Source organism: Chiloscyllium punctatum, chromosome 36 (assembly GCF_047496795.1).
Source record: "Chiloscyllium punctatum isolate Juve2018m chromosome 36, sChiPun1.3, whole genome shotgun sequence".
Taxonomy (NCBI): domain Eukaryota; kingdom Metazoa; phylum Chordata; class Chondrichthyes; order Orectolobiformes; family Hemiscylliidae; genus Chiloscyllium; species Chiloscyllium punctatum.
This window is the reverse complement of record NC_092774.1, coordinates 18,275,066-18,296,420: the sequence shown is the minus strand read 5'-3', so window position 1 is coordinate 18,296,420 and position 21,355 is coordinate 18,275,066. Positions and strand designations below refer to the sequence as shown.

The 21,355-nt window shown below is 46.7% G+C and overlaps 2 protein-coding genes across 3 annotated transcripts in view; one reads left to right on the top strand and one right to left on the bottom strand.

Moving 5' to 3' along the window:
* Positions 1 to 21,355, bottom strand: part of LOC140460023 (uncharacterized) — a 204,267-nt gene that overhangs the window by 30,831 nt on the left and 152,081 nt on the right. The gene's annotated exons all lie outside the window — the stretch shown is intronic.
* Positions 15,349 to 21,355, top strand: part of LOC140460847 (uncharacterized) — a 57,504-nt gene continuing 51,497 nt past the window's right edge. Inside the window, exons 1-2 of one of the 2 annotated variants that reach the window (XM_072555533.1) lie at positions 15,349 to 15,372; positions 17,930 to 19,934. In XM_072555533.1, the coding sequence (XP_072411634.1) occupies positions 18,337 to 19,734 (1,398 nt within the window). In that variant the 5' untranslated portion in view covers positions 15,349 to 15,372; positions 17,930 to 18,336 and the 3' untranslated portion in view covers positions 19,735 to 19,934. Of the gene's footprint in view, positions 15,373 to 16,684; positions 16,822 to 17,929; positions 19,935 to 21,355 lie in introns of those variants that run through there. The other variant, XM_072555535.1, reaches the window with a different exon arrangement.

Genomic DNA, 21,355 nt, shown 5'->3' with positions numbered 1-21,355 from the left:
CCCTACAGTACTAAACACAATTAAAGCTTGGAATATAATGTGGCAAAACGAGGGTAATTCACATAAAACATCCCCCTATACTCCTATAGTGGGGGCATGGGGTTTTCAACCAGGGCTTACAGATGCTGCATTCAAATCCTGGAGATCCAGGGGTATCTCCTGTTTAGGGGATCTGTTCGAGAAGGGGGTCCTGATGTCTTTTGAACAGCTGCATCAGAAATTTGGATTACCTCATGGAGACCCCTTTCGATACTTCTACATTCGAGACTACATACTGGAGACTACTGCGTTATTAGATGTTCTCTATAAATCAGATAGAGAATGTAGTGTGTTGTGGCCAATGGGTGTACCCTCGGTCAGCACTCTTTATCACTTATTACGTGATGAAGTGTCGGAAGATATGGACCATCTGCTTAGAACATGGGATCAGGATTTGGGGCTGGAAATTTCTACAGAACAGTGGAATGACATCTGGGAAAGTACCAAAAAAAATCTCCATTTGTAACAGAACCCAGACCATTCAGTTAAAGATGCTTCATATGGCCCATATGGCACTGGAAAGATTGGCAAAATTTAGGGCAGGAGCATCTCCAATGTGTCCCAAATGTAAAACAGAGGTGGGCATTCTTACACACCGCTTATGGACATGCCATAAGATCCTCAAATACTGGACCAAAGTAGTAAATGCCCTGACAGAAATCTTGGGAACGGAAATTACAGCAGATCCAGTATCTCCTCTTCTGGGCTTCTCGAGCTTACCTTCTCTGGATGTGCACTGGAGGAAATTATTTTCCATTCTCTCCTTCTACGCAAGGAAGGGTATCTTAGTTAACTGGGTGGCTGAGGGCCCTCTAGGATTTAGGAATTGGCACAGATTAATCATGGAATGTATTCCCCTTGACTTCCTTACAAATATGGTGCACCAAAAAACTGAATTATCCTATAAAATATGTCAGCCCTTTTTTGAATTACATAGATACAGATATTTCGGCCATTCTTTCCAGGGCTTTCATCGAGTTGAGGTAACAGTTCTGGCTGGTCCGGGGTCCCTTGGGAGAGGAATCCCGCGTGAATACGGGTTTTATTACGAATTATGTTAACTCATTCCGAGCATGTACTTCACTACTTAATTACTATGTTATCCTTTTTTCTTTTGAATAATGTAAGATATTTGATCATACACTCTGGTTAGTTATAGGTTAGATTAGTAGTTAGTTGAATTTATCTTTATCTTCTCTGTATCTCTTCTCTTTGTTTGACAGGTTTTGGCTATTTGTTTAAGATTTAATTGTATATTAATGTTTGTACGTGTCTTTTTTTATTTGTAAACTTGTAAAAACATGTTAAGTTTTCAATAAAAATAGCTGTAAAAAGAAAAAGTACATCTGTACAGATGCATGAGTAGGTGGAGAGCAGAGGGATACAGATTCAGGAATTGCGCGATAGGTTTAGACAGGGGATTTGGATCGGCTTAGGCTTGAAGGGCTGAAGGGCCTGTTCCTTAGTTGTAAATTTTTTTTGTTCTATGTTGAGGTTGTACAGGATGTTGGTGAGGCCGTTTTGTTTAGAGTACTGAGTACAGTTCTGGTCACCCTGTAATAGGAAGAATATTATCAGAGGGGGTTCGGTAAAGATTTACTTGGACGTTGCCAGGAATGGAGGGTTTGAGTTATAGGGAGAGGCTGGGACTTTTTCACTGGAATGGGGGAGGTTGAGGGATGACCTTATTGAGATATGAAAAATCACGAGGGGTGAGGGTAAGGAGAAAAGCAAGGAACATGCACGGTTATGTCGAGCCGTGGGGTGGGAAGCTGAAACAAAATTGTGGCTCTACCCTTTTTTCTTCCTCCTTGACATTTGACCAGTTGAATCGGTCAGTTACACCAGCATATCTACAGAGCCTACTGCGCGTGCTCCTCGGTGTCAGCAAGCACTGCACATGTTCATCGGTGTCTGCAAAAACCTGCACATGCTCCCATCTGTCTGTAAAAATGGTGCATGAACTTCATTTGCCGGCCCAATGAGGTGCAGTGGAACATCAGAAAGAGCCTGGTCCTCCTACCATTCAGAACAGCCCTATTGTCTGAATCGGAGACGTCAATTTTCCTGCTCCTCGGATGCTGCCTGACCTGTGCTTTTCTAGCACCACTCTAATCTTGACCCATGAGCTTCTGAAGCTGCTACTGCTCTTCTCTCTCTCTCTCTCTCTCTCTCACTCTCACTCTCACTCAATGAAGATTGAGATTCATCCAAGACTGTAATTTCCTTCCTCTGTCCAACAGCACACTCTCTTCTCTCACTCCCTTTTCTATTTCTTTTATTTTCATGCTGGGATCCAATTGTTGACTTGCAGCAACTGAAAAGAAAGGGAGTGAATCCAGAAAGAGGACAGACTCTGGAAAAGCTGGTCCAGGTCTGTGCCTCAAACACCTGGCAAGTGCAGTACCACAGGGTGAAGTTATAGTCTTTGCTGTGGGGGGGAATAAAAAAGCAGAAATGAGGTGTATTGTTTAAATGGTGATATATTGGGAAGTGGAGAAAGTGAGGACTGCAAATGCTGGAGATCAGAGTAAATATGTGTGGTGCTGGAAAAGCACAGCAGGTAGACAGCATCCAAGGAGTAGGAAAGTTGACGTTTCGGGTAAGAGCCCTTCATCAGGAATGATGTATGGATGTGCAAAGGGGCCTCAGTGTCCTCCTACACCAGTCGCTGCCGGTTGTCAGACAGGTGCAGCAAGCAATCAGCAAGGCAAGTGGTATATTAGCAAGAGGAATTGAGTTTAGAAGAGGGGATGCCTTCCTGCAGTTAGGGGGTCATGGAATATTTTCAAGGCTGAGTTCATATAATCTTTGAACAGCGAAGTGGATGTTTATTGGGGAAGGCAAGAAAATAGTTTTAACGCCAGTACAGAACAGTGACATACAGCACAGAAACACACCTTTCAGGTCAACTAATCCATGCTGACTATATTCACAAATTAAACTAATCCCACTTGCCTGTGTTTGGCCCATATCCCTCCGAACCTTTCCTGTTCATGTACTTATCCAAATGTATTTTAAACATTGTAACTGTACCTGCGTCCAACATTTCCTCTAGACATTCATTCCACACACCAACCACACTTTTTTTAAAAACAGAAAGTGCTCCTTATGTCTTTAGACTCGTTCTACTCTCACTTTAAAAGTTTGCTCCCTAATCTTGAAATGACACCTGCCATTCACCTCACCTATACCCCTCATGATTTTTTAAACCTCTGTCAGGACACCTCTTAACCTCCGATGCTCCAGTGAAAAGAGTCCCAGCCTCTGCATCTCGATGTAGGGAGATCCATATCCATTTGTGATCTGTTCAATGCTGGTGCAGGCTTAAAAGACCAAATGGCTGACTCCTGCTCCCAATTCTCAGTGTCCTGGACAGCAAGAGACCATAAGACATAGGAGCAGAAAGTAGGCTATTCAGCCCATCAGGTCTGCACGTACTATTCAATCGTGGCTGATCAGTTTCTGAGCACCATTCTGCTGCTTTCTCCCTGTCACCTTCGATCACCTCAATACTCAAGACCCTAGCTATCTCAGTCTGAATATCCTCAGTGACCTGGCCTCTGCAGTCTTCTATGCCAATGAATTCCATAGATTCGCCACTCTGACTGAAGACGTTTCTCCTTATCTCCATTCTAAAAGGTCATCCCTTTACTCTAAAGCTGTGCCCTCGAGTCTTGGTTTCTCCTATCAATGGAAACATCTTCCCAACATCCACTCTGTCCAGGCTGTTCAGTATTCTGTATGTTTCAATTCGATCTCCCCTGAGTATGGCCCTGTTAATCAGCATGAACCAGACCCTTCAGAATGAGGTACAGCAGGGATTAGGTTCAGCAAATTGAAAATGGAGAGTGTGTGGGATGGAGATCTTCAGCTTCTAAGGAATAAGAGAGGAAAGAGAGTTCACTTTAAATTAGAATTGATTGGATGGGCTGATAGGCTAACGAAGGGCAGATGGAGTTGAACTTGGAGAAATGTGATGTGTTGCATTTTGGTCAAGCAATGCAGGCAGGACGTACACAGGGGAGGTGTTGCAGAAGTAAGAGACCTTGGAATGCATGTTCATACTTCCTTGTAAGTGGAGTCGTAGGTAGACAGGATAGTGAAGATGATATTTGGTATGCTTTCCTCTATTGGTCAGAGTATTGAGTGAAGGAGTTGGGAGGTCACGTTGTGGCTGCACTGGACAGTGGTTAGGCCACTTTTGGAATATTGTGTGTAATTCTGGTCTCCATCCTATGGAAGGATGTTGTGAAACTTGAAAGGGTTTGGTAAAGGTTTATAAGGCTGATGTCAGAGTTGGAGGGTTTGAGCGAGAGGGAGAGACTGAATAGGCTGGGGCTGTTTTCCCTCAGTGTTGGAGGCTGAGGGGTGACATTTATAGAAGGTTATAAGGGGCATGGATAGGGTGAATAACTAAGGTCTTTTCCTCCGGGTAGGGGAGCCCAAAATTAGAAGGCCGAGGTTTGAGCTGAGAGGACAAAGATTTAAAAGGGACCTGAGGGGCCACTTTCTCAGAGGGTTTTGCATGTATGGAACGAGCTGACAGGAAGTGGTGGAGGCTGGTACAATTACAACATTTAAGCAGCATCTGGATGAGTACATGAAGGGGAAGGTTTTTGAGGAATATGGGTCACATGCTGCCAAATGGAATAGATTGATTTTGGATATATGGTTGGCATAGACGAGTTGGGCTGAAGGATCTGTTTGTGTGGTGTATGACTCTAACTGTCTTCGGAGAAAGCAGAAGTGTGGTTGTGAAGGCAGGGCTTTCGGAGCAGCTTTCAAAGATGTTTTGCCCTTCTTAGGACCGGAAGAAGTTAGAATGAAATCTTTCATTTGTGAGACAGCAACCACTAAGTGAGTACATCTGGGAATTTGGGAGAAAGTGGGAATTCATTGCACTGAGAGGATGAAGCCCTACCCTATCCAGTCATTTCTGCTGGTGGCTGAGACTAGGCCTCAAGCTTTGGGGGGAGTAGGTTTAGGACCGAGATGAGGAGGAGAAAGTGAGGGGTGCTGGTTTTCCCAGAGAGTAGTGTATCTGCAGAATTCTCTGTCCAAGGAAGCAGGCTCCAAAATGCCCCGGTCCTAATTCTTCGACTTGACATACCCGTGACTGTAAACTTTGAAGTGTTTTGGTTAACTGATGCAAATATTTCCCACTTGTCCAACAATCCAATGTCAGCTGTTTCAGTCATTTGAGATGGTTTTGATTCATCTACTAAATACATCTACTCTTATTAGACAATATTCATAACAATGTATGGGAGGTGATACTATATATGCAAGTTGTAGACAAGTAAAAAAGACCGACCAGGCAAGGAAGTGGTTAACAAACACAGGGCATCCCTCTTAGAATATGCACCTTGTTTGTTCACAAATTAAACACACTTCAGATCTTTTCCTAGCTGCTTTCCCAAACTCTGGGTGCCACCAGGTTTGTGAGCGTGTACAATAATGTACATCATCAACTGAAATAGGCAGCAGCAAAGAGTGAACACAAACCAGTCCAGCAGGGGGCACCCATGTTTTGGTTTGAGTATTGAGGGAGTGCCCTTTTTGAGGCCCCTGTGATATCAGTACCATACCCAGGCTAATGTGCATTGAAACCAGATTATGAAGTGTTAACTTTCCTGCAAACTTCTGCCTGTGTGTGTCTCTCTGTAACATTTTCCAACTTGCTTCATATCTCAGTTTGTCAGCTTTTATTTATTCCTTCCTTCCAGGGTTAATGAGGCACTCACATTCCAGAACAGCCCAAGTTAGGGAGTTGAGCCTCCTAAATCCTGGCTATGACACTTTGCTGCTTTGCCAAGTGTGCAAACTCTAAATCCCTCTCAGCTGTTCCATTTGCAAATCGAACACTGTTTTCAACACAAGTTGTTTGTGTCTCTGCATGAGTCCACAACTCGGGGGAAGTACAACGGAGTCTTTAATAGTTGCCCAATGTGTCCTGTATGCCAAATTCATTCAAATCAGGACATCCTGAAGCGAGCGATTATACTTACTGCAGATTTCTACTCCCCATTTAAAACTAATATTGGGCACTCGAACAGATCGGGGGCATCTTGAAGGATGGCACGGACCTCAGTGTGGGTCCAGGGCTTATCAAATAGGGGTTCACCTCTCATAACCCTGCGGTAAGCAAATTCATTATTACTAATTTTGTAAAGCACAAGTGCTCTCAGCAACATTACGTCCAGACACTAGGACCCTGTTGAGTTCTCTGACTAGTATCTTGTGGCTGAGTAGGGAGAATTGTATCAACATTTCTAACAGCATTTTTGTCCCTGGCCAGCTTTCCTCTTTATTTTGGACACAACAAAAGCAGCAACCACCCTCTATATTTCATCTCTCAAAGGATATCGGCCGGTGACCTGAGAGGACCAGGGTATCTCCTGCCTGACTCGCCAACTGTGGGGGGTGGAAATAAAGCCCCATGTCAGAAAATAATTTGTTTATCAGGAAGCAGTAAAGCTGCAAGGCCAACCGTCTCCGCTGAGCCTGGGAAACACAAGCTTTAGCAAGCAGGCACTAAGCTGAGATTCAAAATGGTTTCCAGGCTTTAATATGTGACAAAATGGCTGACCCAAATCTAATAATTCTCCCACATCATCGCAGGGAATTAAACAAGAGAAATGAAACACAATGAGAAATAAATAGGCGACCGTGCTTAATGTTTGTTCATTACGAAGTAAACAAGAAATAGCAGACTCCCAGGACTCTTATGGTGCCCTACTTGAGAAATTCTGTCCAACAAGTTTAATTGGAAGCAGTAGCTTTCGGAGTGCAGCTCCTTCATCAGGGGGTTGTGGAATATAAGATTGTAAGATACAGAATTTATAGCAACAATTTATAGTGTGATGTTACTGAAATTATATATTGAAAAAGACCCGGATTGTTTGTTAAGTCTCTCATCTGTTCGAATGACCACGATAGTTTCAATTATTTCAAATGTAAATCACAAAACCTTTTAATATAGTTAAATTCTCAAGTGAATGTTACCAATTGGTGTCACGTCAGTCCAGATAATGTATTGAAGGTGTGAGCTCCCCTGTGTGAGACTGTCTGTGCCACAATGGTTAAACTGATTTACAGAATCTTACATGGATTCATGCAATTTTTGAGCAAAGTAAGGCATAATTCTGCAAGTACGAATTCACCCAACAAACTTGTGTGTGTATGTGTGTGCACATGTTGGGGGGAGGGGGAGGGGATGTATATTTGCAGATAGAACATAGAAGAATACAGCGCAGTACAGGCCCTTCGGCCCTTGATGTTGCGCCGATCAAAGCCCACCTAACCTACACTAACCCACTATCCTCCATATACCTAACCAATGCCCGCTTAAATACCCATAAAGAGGGAGAGTCCACCACTGCTACTGGCAGGGCATTCCATGAACTTACGACTCGCTGAGTGAAGAAACTACCCCTAACATCAGTCCTATATCTACCCCCCCCCCCCCCTTAATTTAAAGCTATGCCCCCTTGTAATAGCTGACTCCATACGTGGAAAAAGGTTCTCACTGTCAACCCTATCTCACCCCCTAATCATCTTGTACACCTCTATCAAGTCACCCCTAAACCTTCTTTTCTCCAATGAAAACAACCCCAAGTGCCTCAGCCTTTCCTCATAGGATCTTCCTACCATACCAGGCAACATCCTGGTAAACTTCCTCTGCACCCGTTCCAGTGCCTCCACATCCTTCCTATAGTATGGCGACCAAAACTGCACACAATATTCCAGATGCGGCCGCACCAGAGTCTTATACAACTGCAGCATGACCTCAGGACTCCGGAACTCAATTCCTCTACCAATAAAAGCCAGTACGCCATATGCCTTCTTCACTGCACTATTTACCTGGGTGGCAACTTTCAGAGATCTGTGTACATGGACACCAAGATCCCTCTGCTCTTCCACACTACCAAGTATCCGACCATTAGCCCAGTACCCCATCTTTTTGTTACTCTTACCAAAGTGAATCACCTCACACTTAGCTACATTGAACTCCATTTGCCACCTTTCTGCCCAGCTCTGCAGCTTCTCTATATCCCGCTGTAACCTGCCACATCCTTCCTCACTGTCTACAACTCCTCCGACTTTCGTATCATCCGCAAACTTGCTCACCCAACCTTCTAACCCTTCCTCCAGGTCATTTATAAAAATGACAAACAGCAATGGTCCCAAAACAGATCCCGCGAGTGACGGCACTCCAAGATGAACCTTTGCCATCAACTACTACCCTCTGTCTTCTTCCAGCCAGCCAATTCCTAATCCAAACCTCCAACTCACCCTCAATGCCATATCTCTGTATTTTCTGCAGTAGCCTACCATGGGGGACCTTATCAAATGCCTTACTAAAATCCATATATACCACATCTACCGCTTTCCCCTCATTTACCTCCTTAGTCACCTTCTCAAAGAATTCAATAAGGTTTGTGAGGCACGACCTGCCCTTCACAAAACTATGCTGACTATCCTTGATCACATTATTCTTATCCAGATGTGCATAAATCCTATCCCTTACAATTCTCTCTAAGACTTTGCCCACAACAGAAGTGAGACTCACTGGCCTATAGTTACCAGGATTATCCCTACTCCCCTTCTTGAACAAGGGAACCACGTTTGCTAGCCTCCAGTCCTCCGGCACTACTCCTGTAGACAAAGAGGACACTAAAATCAAGGCCAATGGCTCTGCAATCTCCTCCCTTGCTTCCCAGAGAATCCTAGGATAAATGCCATCAGGCCCAGGGGACTTATCTATTTTCACCCTTGCCAGAATTTCCAACACCTCTTCTCTACATATCTCAAAGCCATCCATTCTACTTATTCGTGCCTCAGTATTCGTATCGACAACAATATCCTGTTCCTGAGTGAATACTGACGAAAAGTATTCATTCAGTGCCTCCCCAATCTCTTCAGCCTCCACACGCAACTTCCCATTACTATCCTTGATTGGACCTATTCCTACCCTAGTCATTCTTTTATTCCTAACATACCTATAGAAAGCCTTAGGGTTTTCCCTAATCCTACCAACTAAGGACCTTTCATGTCCCCTCCTTGCTGCTCTTAGCTCTCTCTTCAGGTCCTTCCGGGCTACCTTATAACTCTCAATCGCCCCTATTGAACCTTCACGCCTCATCTTTACAAAGGCCGCCCTCTTCCATTTAACAAGGGATTCCAATTCCTTATTAAACCACGGCTCCCTCACACGACCCTTTCCTCCCTGCCTGATAGGTACGTACTTGTCAAGGACACTCAATAGTTGCTCCTTGAACAAGTTCCACGTATCAATTACGCTCTTGCCTTGGAATCTACTTTTCCAATCCACACATCCTAAGTCATGCCTCACCGCATCATAATTTCCCTGCCCCCAGCTATAACTCTTGCCCTGTAGTACACACTTATCCCTCTCCATCACTAGAGTAAAAATCACCGAATTGTGGTCACTGTCCCCAAAGTGCTCACCTACCTCTCGTTCTAATACCTGGCCTGGTTCGTTACCCAGAACCAAATCCAGTATGGCCTCACCTCTTGTTGGCTTATCTACATATTGTGTCAGGAAACTCTCCTGCACACACTGGACAAACACTGACCCATCTAACGTACTTGAGCTATAGCTTTCCCAATCAATATCAGGAAAGTTAAAGTCCCCCATAACAACCACCCTATTACTGTCACTCTTCTCCTGAATCATCTTCGCAATCCTTTCCTCAACGATTCTAGGACTATTAGGAGGCCTGTAAAAGACTCCTAACAGGGTGACCTCACCTCTCCTATTCCTAACCTCAACCCAAACTACCTCAGATGGCAAATCTTCGTCCATCTTCCTTTCCACCGCTGTAATACTATCTTTGACAAGCAAAGCCACACCCCCCCCCCTCTTTTACCCCCACCTCTGACCCTACTAAAACATTTAAACCCTGGAACCTGCAACAGCCAATCCTGTCCCTGATCTAGCCATGTCTCCGTAATAGCCACAACATCGAAGTCCCAGGTACCAACCCACGCTGCAAGTTCACCTACCTTATTTCGTATACTTCTGGCATTAAAGTATACACACTTCAAACCACTCTTCTGTTTACAGGCACCCTCCTTTAAGATTGATGCCATATTCCTAACCGCCCTACACTCCAGGTCCTGCACCCTAAAGCTACAGTCTGGGTTCCCATGCCCCTGCAGAGTTAGTTTAAACCCCCCCCCCAAGAGCACTAGCAAACCTCCCCCCAAGGATACTGGTGCCCCTCAGGTTCAGGTGCAGACCATCCTGTTTATGTGCAATTTTTAAAGCAAAACTCTGTAGGCAGTCAATACATGTAATAGTGTGTAAATTTGACTTTGGAAATAGAACCAGTCTAACTCAAGTTTGGGATACAGGCAGACTCTGACCTCACACCTTTAATACATTGTCTAGTTTGAGATGTGAGCTTTTGCTATAAAACCTTGTTATCTCGAGAAGGTGACAACAAGAAGTTCAGAGATTCACATTGTAATGAGACCTGCAACCTATTTGAAAAGGTGGAAGACTTAACAATCCAGGTTTGTTGAATATACCATTTCAGTGGCAGGACGCTGGAATGTTTTGCTCTAAATTGTGTCTCAGGATCTTATCCCCCACAACCACCTGACGATGAGGCAGCACTCCAAAAGTTACTGCTTCCAAAGAAGCCTGTTGGACTACAACGTGGAGTTGTGTGATTCTAGAATCTGGTCTCCAGCATCTGCAGTCCTTGTTTTTACCTCGTTGATTTTAACCCTACTGCGAATCCTCTTGCAAGGATGCCTGCCTTTCCTCCTCTCTCTCCAAGTTTTCCTCCTCTCTCTACAAGAATCTCAGGGAGTCCCTCTCCCACTGCAACTCCCAGGTCATTTCCGCTGCCCTGAAGCTCTTCAACCATGTCCTGAAACAGACTCGCTACCACAGCCACATTTGCTTCCTCAGTGCCAGCCTCCGTAACCAGCTCATCCTACACAGACTCTGGACCACCTTTAACCAAACAGAGTTCTGATCTGAACAGGCCACTCCACCCTCCTGTCTGACCTATCACCTTCATCCCCACCCCTATTCACCTATTGTACTCTATATTACTTTCTCCCCACCCCCCCCTCTCATTTATCTCACCACCTTGCAGGCCCACTGCCTCTATTGCTGATGCTTTTGCCCAAAATGTCAATTTTCCTGGTCCTCGGATGCTGCCTGAACTGCTGTACTTTTCCAGTACCTAATCTAAAGTGGATTGGCCATGCTGAATTATCCATAGTGTCTAAGGATGTGCAGGTTAGGGTGGATTGGCCGTGCGAAACTACCCATAGTGCCCAGGGATGTGCATGTTAGGGTGGATTGGCTGTGCTAAATTCCCCATCCTGCCCAGGGATGTGCAGGTTAGGGTGGATTGGCTGTGCTAAATTCCCTATCCTGGCCAGGAATGTGCAGGTTAGGGTGGATTGGTCATGCTAAATTACCCATAGTGTCTAAGGATGTGCAGGTTAGGGTGGATTGGCCATGCTAAATTACCCATCGTGCCCAGGGATGTGCAGGTTAGGGTGGATTGGCCATGCTAAATTAACCATAGTGCCCAGGGATATGCAGGTTGGGGTGGATTGGCCATGCTAAATTACCCATAGTGCCCAGGGATGTGCAGGTTAGTTTGAATGGGCCATGCTAAATTAGGCATAATGTGCAGGTAAGGTGCATGACTCAGGGTTAAATGTAGAGCAATGGGGACAGGGGGAATGGGTGTGGGTGGGTGACCCTTGGGAGGGTCGGTGAGGCCGAGTGGCCTGCTTCCACACTGTGGGGATTCTCTGAAGGGAGGGGGTTTGGAAAGTGAGTTGTCCCCCCCGCCTGCTGCTGGGGCCGCGCATGCGCGGTGCGGCGGCCCGCTGAAGGACACGCCCCGCCTCCTGTCCCGGCACGTTTCCTCGCCCCGCCCCTAGTTCCTTTGTGACGTCACAACGCGGAAGTGGCCCTGTCCGTTTCAAAGTGAATCTCCCTCCCTCTGGGCGACTCTTCATCCTGGGAGGGAGACAGAGATGGGAGGAGGGGAAATTGGTCACTTGGAGCAACTGGAGTGAATCCAGGGAGGGAGCAGACTCCACAAACTCAGGTATGTGTCTTAGTTACCCGGGTGAGGAGGGACTGAAAGATAGAGATTGGGAAGGGGGAAGGGCTGGATATCTTTTCTGTTTTGATGTTTAAAATGCACCCGATTCCCACCAGCAACTGCAACAGGTACAAGTACAGCACATGCAATATTCCTCATTGCAGCTTCAAGCCGGTTTTGCATCCTCTGTTCTTCCTCCACCTTCGTTCCTGCACATTTAGCCTCTTTCCCTCATTCACATTTCCCCCCGCCTTGATGTTCCAAGCTCCATTCTTTCCCAATGGCGCCCATTCCTCTTGTCTATTTCTTGCCTTATCCGGCCTTGTGTGTGAACAAAGTGTTAGCGTATATCCTCTTTCACTGCCAGCTGCTTCCTTGTTTGCGAAAGCAACATTTCCTCCCATTTTTCGCCGACACTGAGCTCTCTGACCTCCTTGATTGTGTTTTTTTGTTTTTGCAGAAGCAGGAAATAGATGGTTATAACTGTTTGTACGAGCACATCTAGCTTAATCTACACCCCCTCCCCTCACAGCACCTTTATCTGTTTGTCTGTAACATTGTTTGCAGGCACATTTCATGTATGCACATTTTAGCTAATACAAAAGCAATTATATATTTCCTTCACATAGCTTTCATTCTTGTTAACTCCACTGTTGGCTGAAACAATTATACCCTGGTGTTAGTTCATTTACTTTGCAGAAGCAATTATGGTTGCAGAAGTAACAGTGCTTTACCTATATCCCACAGGGGTGACCCTACAACCTTGTATAAATAATGTGGGACATGGCGAGGGTAAACAGACAAGATCTTTGATCTGGGGTTGCTCATAGGTTTAGGGTGAGATTTAAAAGAAACCTAAGGAGAAACTCCTATGTACAGAGGGTGGTGTGTGTAAAGAATGAGCTGCCAGAGGAAGTGGTGGCTACAATTATAACCTTTAAAAGGTATCTGGATGGGTATATGTTGGGAAACATTTAGAGGGACATGGGCCAAGTGCTGGCAAATGGGACGAGATTGATTTAGGATATCTGGTCAGCATGGACTGAAGGGACTGTTTCTGTGCTGTACATCTGTGATTCTGGCTTGCCACTAATGTTTGTCTCGTCTGTATGTTCAGGTTCTCCCTGGTGTTGGTGTTAATGCCTTGTTGTCTTATTTGCTCCCCACATCCTGGGGACATTAACCATTTCCTGTCTGGCTGTTCGGACTGCTAGTCCGGATCGTCGGATTTCTGGGATTGGTCAATAAACACACCTGGAAATGACTCTTTGTCAATCATACAAGCAATAGTTTATTCTTTGATACAGCCGGGTCGCTAGACTCTGATCAGCCCAGAAGGATTCCCAACAGTGTGGAAACAGGCCCTTCAGCCCAACCAGTGGGGAATGTGGGGCCTGTCCTGTCATAGTGACATTTTACACTCACTTTCCATCTGCTTTTACTGGCCCTTGGGCTGTTTACCCCCCTCACTGTCTGTTTAATCCTTGGGCTGTTTACCCCCCCTCACTGTTTGTTTAATCCTTGGGCTGTTTACCCCCCTCACTGTCTGTTTAATCCTTGGGCTGTTTACCCCCCTCACTGTCTGTTTAATCCTTGGGCTGTTTACCCCCCTCACTGTCTGTTTAATCCTTGGGCTGTTTACCCCCCTCACTGTCTGTTTAATCCTTGGGCTGTTTACCCCCCCTCACTGTCTGTTTAATCCTTGGGCTGTTTACCCCCCTCACTGTTACTTGTGCAATTGCTGAGGGTAGTGTGTAAATCCTAGTGAAGGAGATTATACACCAGCATGTATATGTTCCTCAGTTATTGAAGGGGCAGGACCTGTTGAGAATGGTTAGTAAATGTGGTGCACTAAGCCTTATTAACATGGATATAGTTTATTATTTGGAAAAATATACTTTTATTATTTAGAATCATAGAGATGTACAGCGCGGAGCCAGACCCATTCGGTCCAACCTGTCCATGCCAACCGGATATCCTAAATTAATCTAGTCCCATTTGCCAGCACTTGGCTCCTATCCCTCTAATCCCTTCCTGTTCAAATATCCATCCAGATGTGTTTTAAATGCTGTAATTATACCGGCTTCCACTACTTCCTCTGGTAGTTCATTCCATACATGCACCACCCTCTGTATGGAAAAGTTGCCCCTTAGGTACCTTTAATATCTTTCTGCTCTCACCCTAAACCTATGCCCTCTAGTTGTGAACCTCACCCCTACACTGACAAAAAGACATTTTAAAAAAGAGTGAGCAGCCCGACAAAATGCAAAAGCTATCCAGTCATTTCTGCTGGTGGCTGAGACTAGGCCTCAAGCTTTGGGGGGAGTAGGTTTAGGACCGAGATGAGGAGGAGGAAGTGAGGGCTGCTGGTTTTCCCAGAGAGTAGTGTATCTGCAGAATTCTCTGCCCGAGGAAGCAGGCTCCAAAATGCCCCGGTCCTAATTCTTCAGCTTGACGTACCAGTGACTGTAAACTTTGAAGTGTTTTGGTTAACTGATACAAATATTTCCCACTTGTCCACCAATACAGTGTCAGCTGTTTCAGTCATTTGAGATGGTTTTGATTCATCTGCTAAATACATCTACTATTATTAGACAATATTCATGACAATGTATGGGAGGTGATACTATATATGCAAGTTGTAGACAAGTAAAAAAGACCGACCAGGCAAGGAAGTGGTTAACAAACACAGGACATCCCTCTTCGAGTATGCACCTTGTTTGTTCACAAATTAAACACGCTTCAGATCTTTTCCTAGCTGCTTTCCCAAAATCTGGGTGCCACCAGGTTTGTGAGCGTGTACAATAATGTACATCATCAACTGAAATAGGCAGCAGCAAAGAGTGAACACAAACCAGTCCAGCAGGGGGCACCCATGTTTTGGTTTGAGTATTGAGGGAGTGCCCTTTTTGAGGCCCCTGTGATATCAGTATCATACCCAGGCTAATGTGCATTGAAACCAGATTATGAAGTGTTAACTTTCCTGCAAACTTCTGCCTGTGTGTGTCTCTCTGTAATATTTTCCAACTTTCCTCATACCTGTTTGTCAGCTCTTGTTTATTTCTTCCTTCCAAGGCAAATGAAGCACACACTTTCCAGAACAGTGCAAATTGGGGAGTTGAGCCTCCTAAATCCTGGCTATGACACATAGCTGCTTAACCAAGTGTGCAAACTCTCAATATCGGTCAGCCGTTCCATTTGCAAATCGAACACTGTTATCAAAGTAAGTTGTTCTTGTCTCTGCATGAGTCCACAACCCAGTGAAATACAACGGAGTCTTTAATAGTTGCCCAATGTGTCCTGTGCCAAATTCATTCACGTCTGGATGTCCTGAAGCGAGCAATTATCCTTCAGATTTCTACTACCCAATTAAAACTAATGTTGGGCCCTCTAATGGATCGGGGGCATTTTATATAAATAATTATTCCCTCCGGTGTGGAAACGGGCCCTTCAGCCCAATAAGTCCACATCGACACTCCGAAGAGCAACCCACCCAGACCCATTCCCCTACATTCACCCCTGACGAATGCACCTACACTACAGGGCAATTAAGCATGGCAAATTCACCTAACCTGCAATTCTTTGGACTGTGGGAGGAAACCCGCTCAGACACTGGGAGAACGTGCAAATGCCGCACAGTTGCCCGAAGCGGGAATTGAACCCAAATCACTCCAAAAGTTACTGCTTCCAATAATAGATTAAGTCTTTTCCCTGGGGTCGGGGAGTCCAGAACTAGAGGGCATAGGTTTAGGGTGAGAGGGGAAAGATATAAAAGAGACCGAAGGGGAAACTTTTTTTTATGCAGAGGGCGGTACGTGTATGGAATGAGCTACCAGAGGAAGTGGTGGAGGCTGGTACAATTGCAACATTTAAAAGGCATTTGGATGAGTACATGAATAGGAAGGGTTTGGAGGGATATGGGCCAGGTGCTGGCAGATGGGTTTGGGTTGGGATATCTGGTCGGCATGGACAGGTTGGACCGAAGGGTCTGTTTCCATGCTTATGTCTCCTGACACTCCAAAGGTTACTGCTTCCAGAGAAGCCTGTTGGACTACAACCTGGAGTTGTAATTTTAACCTTTATCCAAGTTAAGGTGGATTGGCTATGCTAAATTCCCCATAGTGCCCAGGGATGTGCAGGTTAGGATGGAATGGCCATGCTAAATTCCCCGTAGTGCCCAGGGATGTGCAGGTTCGGGTGGATTGGCCATGCTAAATTAGGCATAATGTACAGGTAAGGTGCATGACTCAGGGTTAAATGTAGAGCAATGGGGATAGGGATGTGGGTGTGGGAGGGTCGGTGAGGCCGAGTGACCTGCTTCCACACTGTGGGGATTCTCTGAAGGGAGGGGGGTTTTGGAAAGTGTGTTCTCCTGCCCTTCGCCCCAAGGAGCAGCGCATGCGCAGTGCAGCGTCCCACAGTCGGTCTTGCCCCGCCCCTTCAACCTCCACTTTTCCTCGCCCCGCCTCCTGTACCGTAACGTTTCCTCGCCCCGCCCCTAGTTCTTTTGTGACGTCACAACGCGGAAGTGGTCCTGTCCGTTTCAAAGTGAATCTCCCTCCCTCTGGGCGACTCTTCATCCTGGGAGGGAGACAGAGATGGGAGGAGGGGAAATTGGTCACTTGCAGCAACTGGAGTGAATCCAGGGAGGGAGCAGACTCCTCAAACTCAGGTATGTGTCTTAGTTACCCGGGTGAGGAGGGACTGAAGGATAGAGATTGGGAAGGGGGAGGGCTGGATATCTTTTCTGTTTTGATGTTTAAAATGCACCCGATTCCCACCAGTAACTGCAACAGGTACAAGTACAGAACATGCAATATTCCTCAATGCAGCTTCAAGCCGGTTTTGCATCCTCTGTTCTTCCTCCACCCTGGCTCCAGCACATTCAGCTTCCTTCCCTCATTCCCATCCCCCCGCCCTGATGTTCCAAGCTGACCCGCAAAAGATCGGTTTGTCCCTCCATTCTTTTTGTGGGTTTTGAAAACTTTCCCAATGCTCTTCTTATAAAAGTTGTGAAGTTATGTTGTAGCTGCACCAGACACTGGTTAGGCCACTTTTGGAATGTTGTGTGCAGTTCTGGTATCTCTGCTAGAGGAAGGATGTTGTGAAACTTGAAAGGATTCAGAGAATAAGGTCATTGAATATATCCAAGGCTGGTTTCATCTGATTTTTGAACAACAAAGAAGTGGATGTTTGTGGGGGAAGGCAAGAACACATCTGTCGTCTGCAAGGTGTTGGAAAGGATTCTGAGGGATAGGATTTATGACCATCTTGTGATTGTGAAGGCTGGACTTTCAGAGCATGTTTTGCCCTGACTGGAAGCAGAAGAGTTTGACTGAAGTGCGTCGGTGTTAATGCCTTGATGTCTCATTTTGCTCCCACCTTCCCAGGGTCATTAACCATTTTGTGTATGGTCCTTCCTCAAGAAGCTGCATTGCAGGTTCACCCTGAATTGACACTTTTTTTATGCTTCCCAAAATCAGACCTGCTCACTCTCAGCAGGATCCCAGTGTCGTGAAAGATATTCACATTCAGGTGGTATTATCCAAAATTCAGGGAGATGTCAGTCTTGATGTTTTTGCTTTTTCTGCCCCTGTAAGATCCTGAATCAGCACCTTCAGGGGAATTAGTTATATTGGAGTGAGAACAGAGAGTGGGATGGTGCTTTCAATTTTGTGGAGTAACAAAAGACCAGAATATTCCACAGAAAGTAGAATTGCTTGTTCTGAATTTTTACCCTGCCCTGGCAGTGATGACTTTTGTAATCTCTTTTTAAACAGTGTACTTGAAGATTTGAAGATAGAAGCTTCAAAATCAACGCATGAAGTCCTTACACCCGAAACATTGACTCTCCTGCTCCTCGGATGCTGTCTGACCTGCGCTTTTCCAGTACCACACATTTTGACACTGACTCTCCAGCGTCTGCAGTCCTCACTTTGACGTCAATGTCTGACAGTCGCTCAATCCATCGGGACAGGAAACAATTTTCAACTGAGTCTGTGAGAAGCAGCAAAGCGTTTTGGTTCCTGTTTGAGTACGTTTTCAGCATCAGTGGGACTGGATGAGAGACCCTACTGTTGCAGTGCATTGAGTGTGGGGTGTGTAGAAGCATCTACAGCCTGGAAAGAGGAATTGACGGCAGGGAGGGGCTGGAAACGTGTGTGTGCACGCAGCTGAAGCTTCGGCCATGGAGAAACCTGAGGAATCCTGCCCCGTGGAGAAACGGTGGAAGTGTGCTGATGGCGGAAAAAGCTTCCATTTCCCGCCTGCCCTGGAGATTCATCAGCGCATCCACACAGGGGAGGGGCCGTTCTCCTGCCCCGAGTGTGGGAAGGCCTTCAGCAAATGCTCCGACCTGCTGAGGCACCAGCGCTCCCACACGGGAGAGAGGCCCTTCAACTGCCCCAAGTGCGGGAAGAGATTTACCCGGGCCTCCCACCTGCTGAGACACCAGCTGGCCCACACGGGGGAGAGGCCGTTCTCCTGCCCTGAGTGTGGGAAGAGATTTGCCCAGGCCAACAACCTGCTGACCCACCGGAGGGTCCACACGGGGGAGAGGCCCTTCAGCTGCCCCGAGTGCGGGAAGGCCTTCAACAATTCCTCTTCTCTGCTGACCCACCAGCGGGTCCACACCGGGGAGAGGCCCTTCAGCTGCCCCGAGTGTGGGAAGGCCTTCAGCGATTCCCCCAACCTGCTGAGACACCAGCGGGTCCACACGGGGGAGAGGCCCTTCAGCTGCCCCGAGTGTGGGAAGGCCTTCAGCAATTCCTCCAACCTGCTGACCCACCAGCGGGTCCACACGGGGGAGAGGCCCTTCAGCTGCCCCAAGTGCGGGAAGGCCTTCAGCAGTTCCCCCAACCTGCTGAGACACCAGCGGGTCCACACGGGGGAGAGGCCCTTCAGCTGCACCGACTGCGGGAAGGCCTTCAGCAATTCCTCCAACCTGCTGACCCACCGGAGGGTCCACACCGGGGAGAGGCCCTTCAGCTGCCCCGAGTGCGGGAAGGCCTTCAACAATTCCTCTTCTCTGCTGACCCACCAGCGGGGCCACACGGGGGAGAGGCCCTTCAGCTGCCCCGAGTGCGGGAAGGCCTTCAGCAATTCCTCCCACCTGCTGACCCACCGGCGCGTCCACACGGGGGAGAGGCCCTTCAGCTGCCCCGAGTGCGGGAAGGCCTTCAACAATTCCTCTTCTCTGCTGACCCACCAGCGGATCCACACGGGGGAGAGGCCCTTCAGCTGCCCCGAGTGCGGGAAGGCCTTCAGCAATTCCTCCACCCTGCTGAGACACCAACGTGTCCACACGGGGGAGAGGCCCTTCAGCTGCCCCGAGTGCGGGAAGGCCTTCAGGCATTCCCCCAACCTGCTGAGACACCAGCGGGCCCACACGGGGGAGAGGCCATTCCCCTGCACCGACTGCGGGAAGGCCTTCAGCAATTCCTCCCACCTGCTGACCCATCGGCGGGTCCACACGGGGGAGAGGCCCTTCAGATGCCCCGAGTGCGGAAAGGACTTCACGCGCTCCTCCCACCTTCAGAGGCACCAGCGAGTTCACGTACCACCGCAGGGGGGATTGAAGGAATGATGGCTGAGTGCTATTATCGACTGGACTATTAACCCAGTTCCAGGGATCCCGGGTTTGAATCCCGCTGCGGCAGATGGCGCTATACAGGGTATGGGTTGAAATTGCTGAGTGAGGCAATAATTCCTCCAGGTTAAGGCTGTACCAAGGATCCAGTTACAAAGGGACATCTTGGTGGTGACCAATAGTAAAGAAAGTGATGGGGGATGGGTGGGGGAGAATGGGGGTGGGGGGGTGTGTGCGCTTTGACTTTGAGCTGTTTAAAAAGCAACTGCTTTTTCTCTGCCATTTTGCTGAGGGGGTTTGAAGCTGTAACAAAGTTGGGTCGCAATAAAGGTTACCTGAACTTGCTGCTGTGCTCAGACTCTTATTGAAAGCTTTGAGCTCCAAGAGTTTTTGTTTTAAAGCTGCTCATTTCTTTCAGCCTCCTGCACTAAATTTCCAATGTCGCCTATCAGTTGGAGTCGTGAATGAGCAGCCAGTATCGTGAGAACTTGTCAATTTTTCAGGAATGCAGAGTGTGCCATTTCATCGGCGTTGTAAAGTTTCCTGGAAGCATCAGGAGGTGTGGGCAGTGTTCACGAGAAATTATGTGGAGAGGCCGATGTTGGACTGGGCTGGATAAAGTTAAAAATCACAACACCAGGTTATAGTCCGACAGGTTTATTTGGAAGGATGAGCTTTTGGAGCGCTGCTCCTTCATCATGTAACTGTGGAGCAGGATCATAACACCCAAATTTTATAGCAAAAGATCAGTGTCATGTAACTGAAATGACATATTGAACACACCAAGATTGCTGTTCAGTCTTTCACCTTTTAGACTGAGTTTCAGGTTTCAGTTCATTAACCTGTAAATCCCAGAATTACTATTAATTCACATTCTCGAGATGACTTAAGGTTTTTTTTTTAAAAAGTGACATCTCAGCCCAGACAATGCATTAAAGGTGTGAGGTTCGAGTCTGTCATACCCCAATCTTGGATCAGACTGGTTCTATTTCCAAAGTAGGAATTTATAAAATATTACATGGATTGACTGCCTGCAGACTGTGCACTTTTTGAGCAAAGTAGAATGTGTCTGCAAACATATTTCTGCCAATACAAGTTTGCCCAAAAAGTGATGAGTTTGTGCATGAGAATGCACATAAGTGTCTGCGCATGTTTGGTAAAGTGAGTGCGTGATGGAGTATACGCTGAGAGAGTGTTGGGGGCGTGTATGTGTGGGTGTCTGGAGAGAAAGCGTGTGTATGAGTGAGCTATCAAAAGCGAGGGCTTGCGTTTGGCTAAAACAAGGAAGGGAAGCCCATGAACAATTTAAGGGTCCAACCCTTTGTCGTGCTGTAAAAGAGAGACAGGGTGGGGTTCAGGTACACAGTTCTTTGAAAGTTGCATCGCTGCTCGACAGGGTGGTCAAGAAGACATTAAGCATACTTGCCTTCATTGTTCACCCCACTGAGTCTCGGAGTTGGGACATCATGTTGAGGTTGTACAGGATGTTGGTGAGGCCACTTGTAGAGTACGGAGTACGATTCTGGTGACCCTGTAAGAGAAGTCTTCCTACGAGAGAGGGTTCGGTAAAGATTTACCAGGAGGTTGCCAAGACTAGATGGTTTGAGTTATAAGAAGA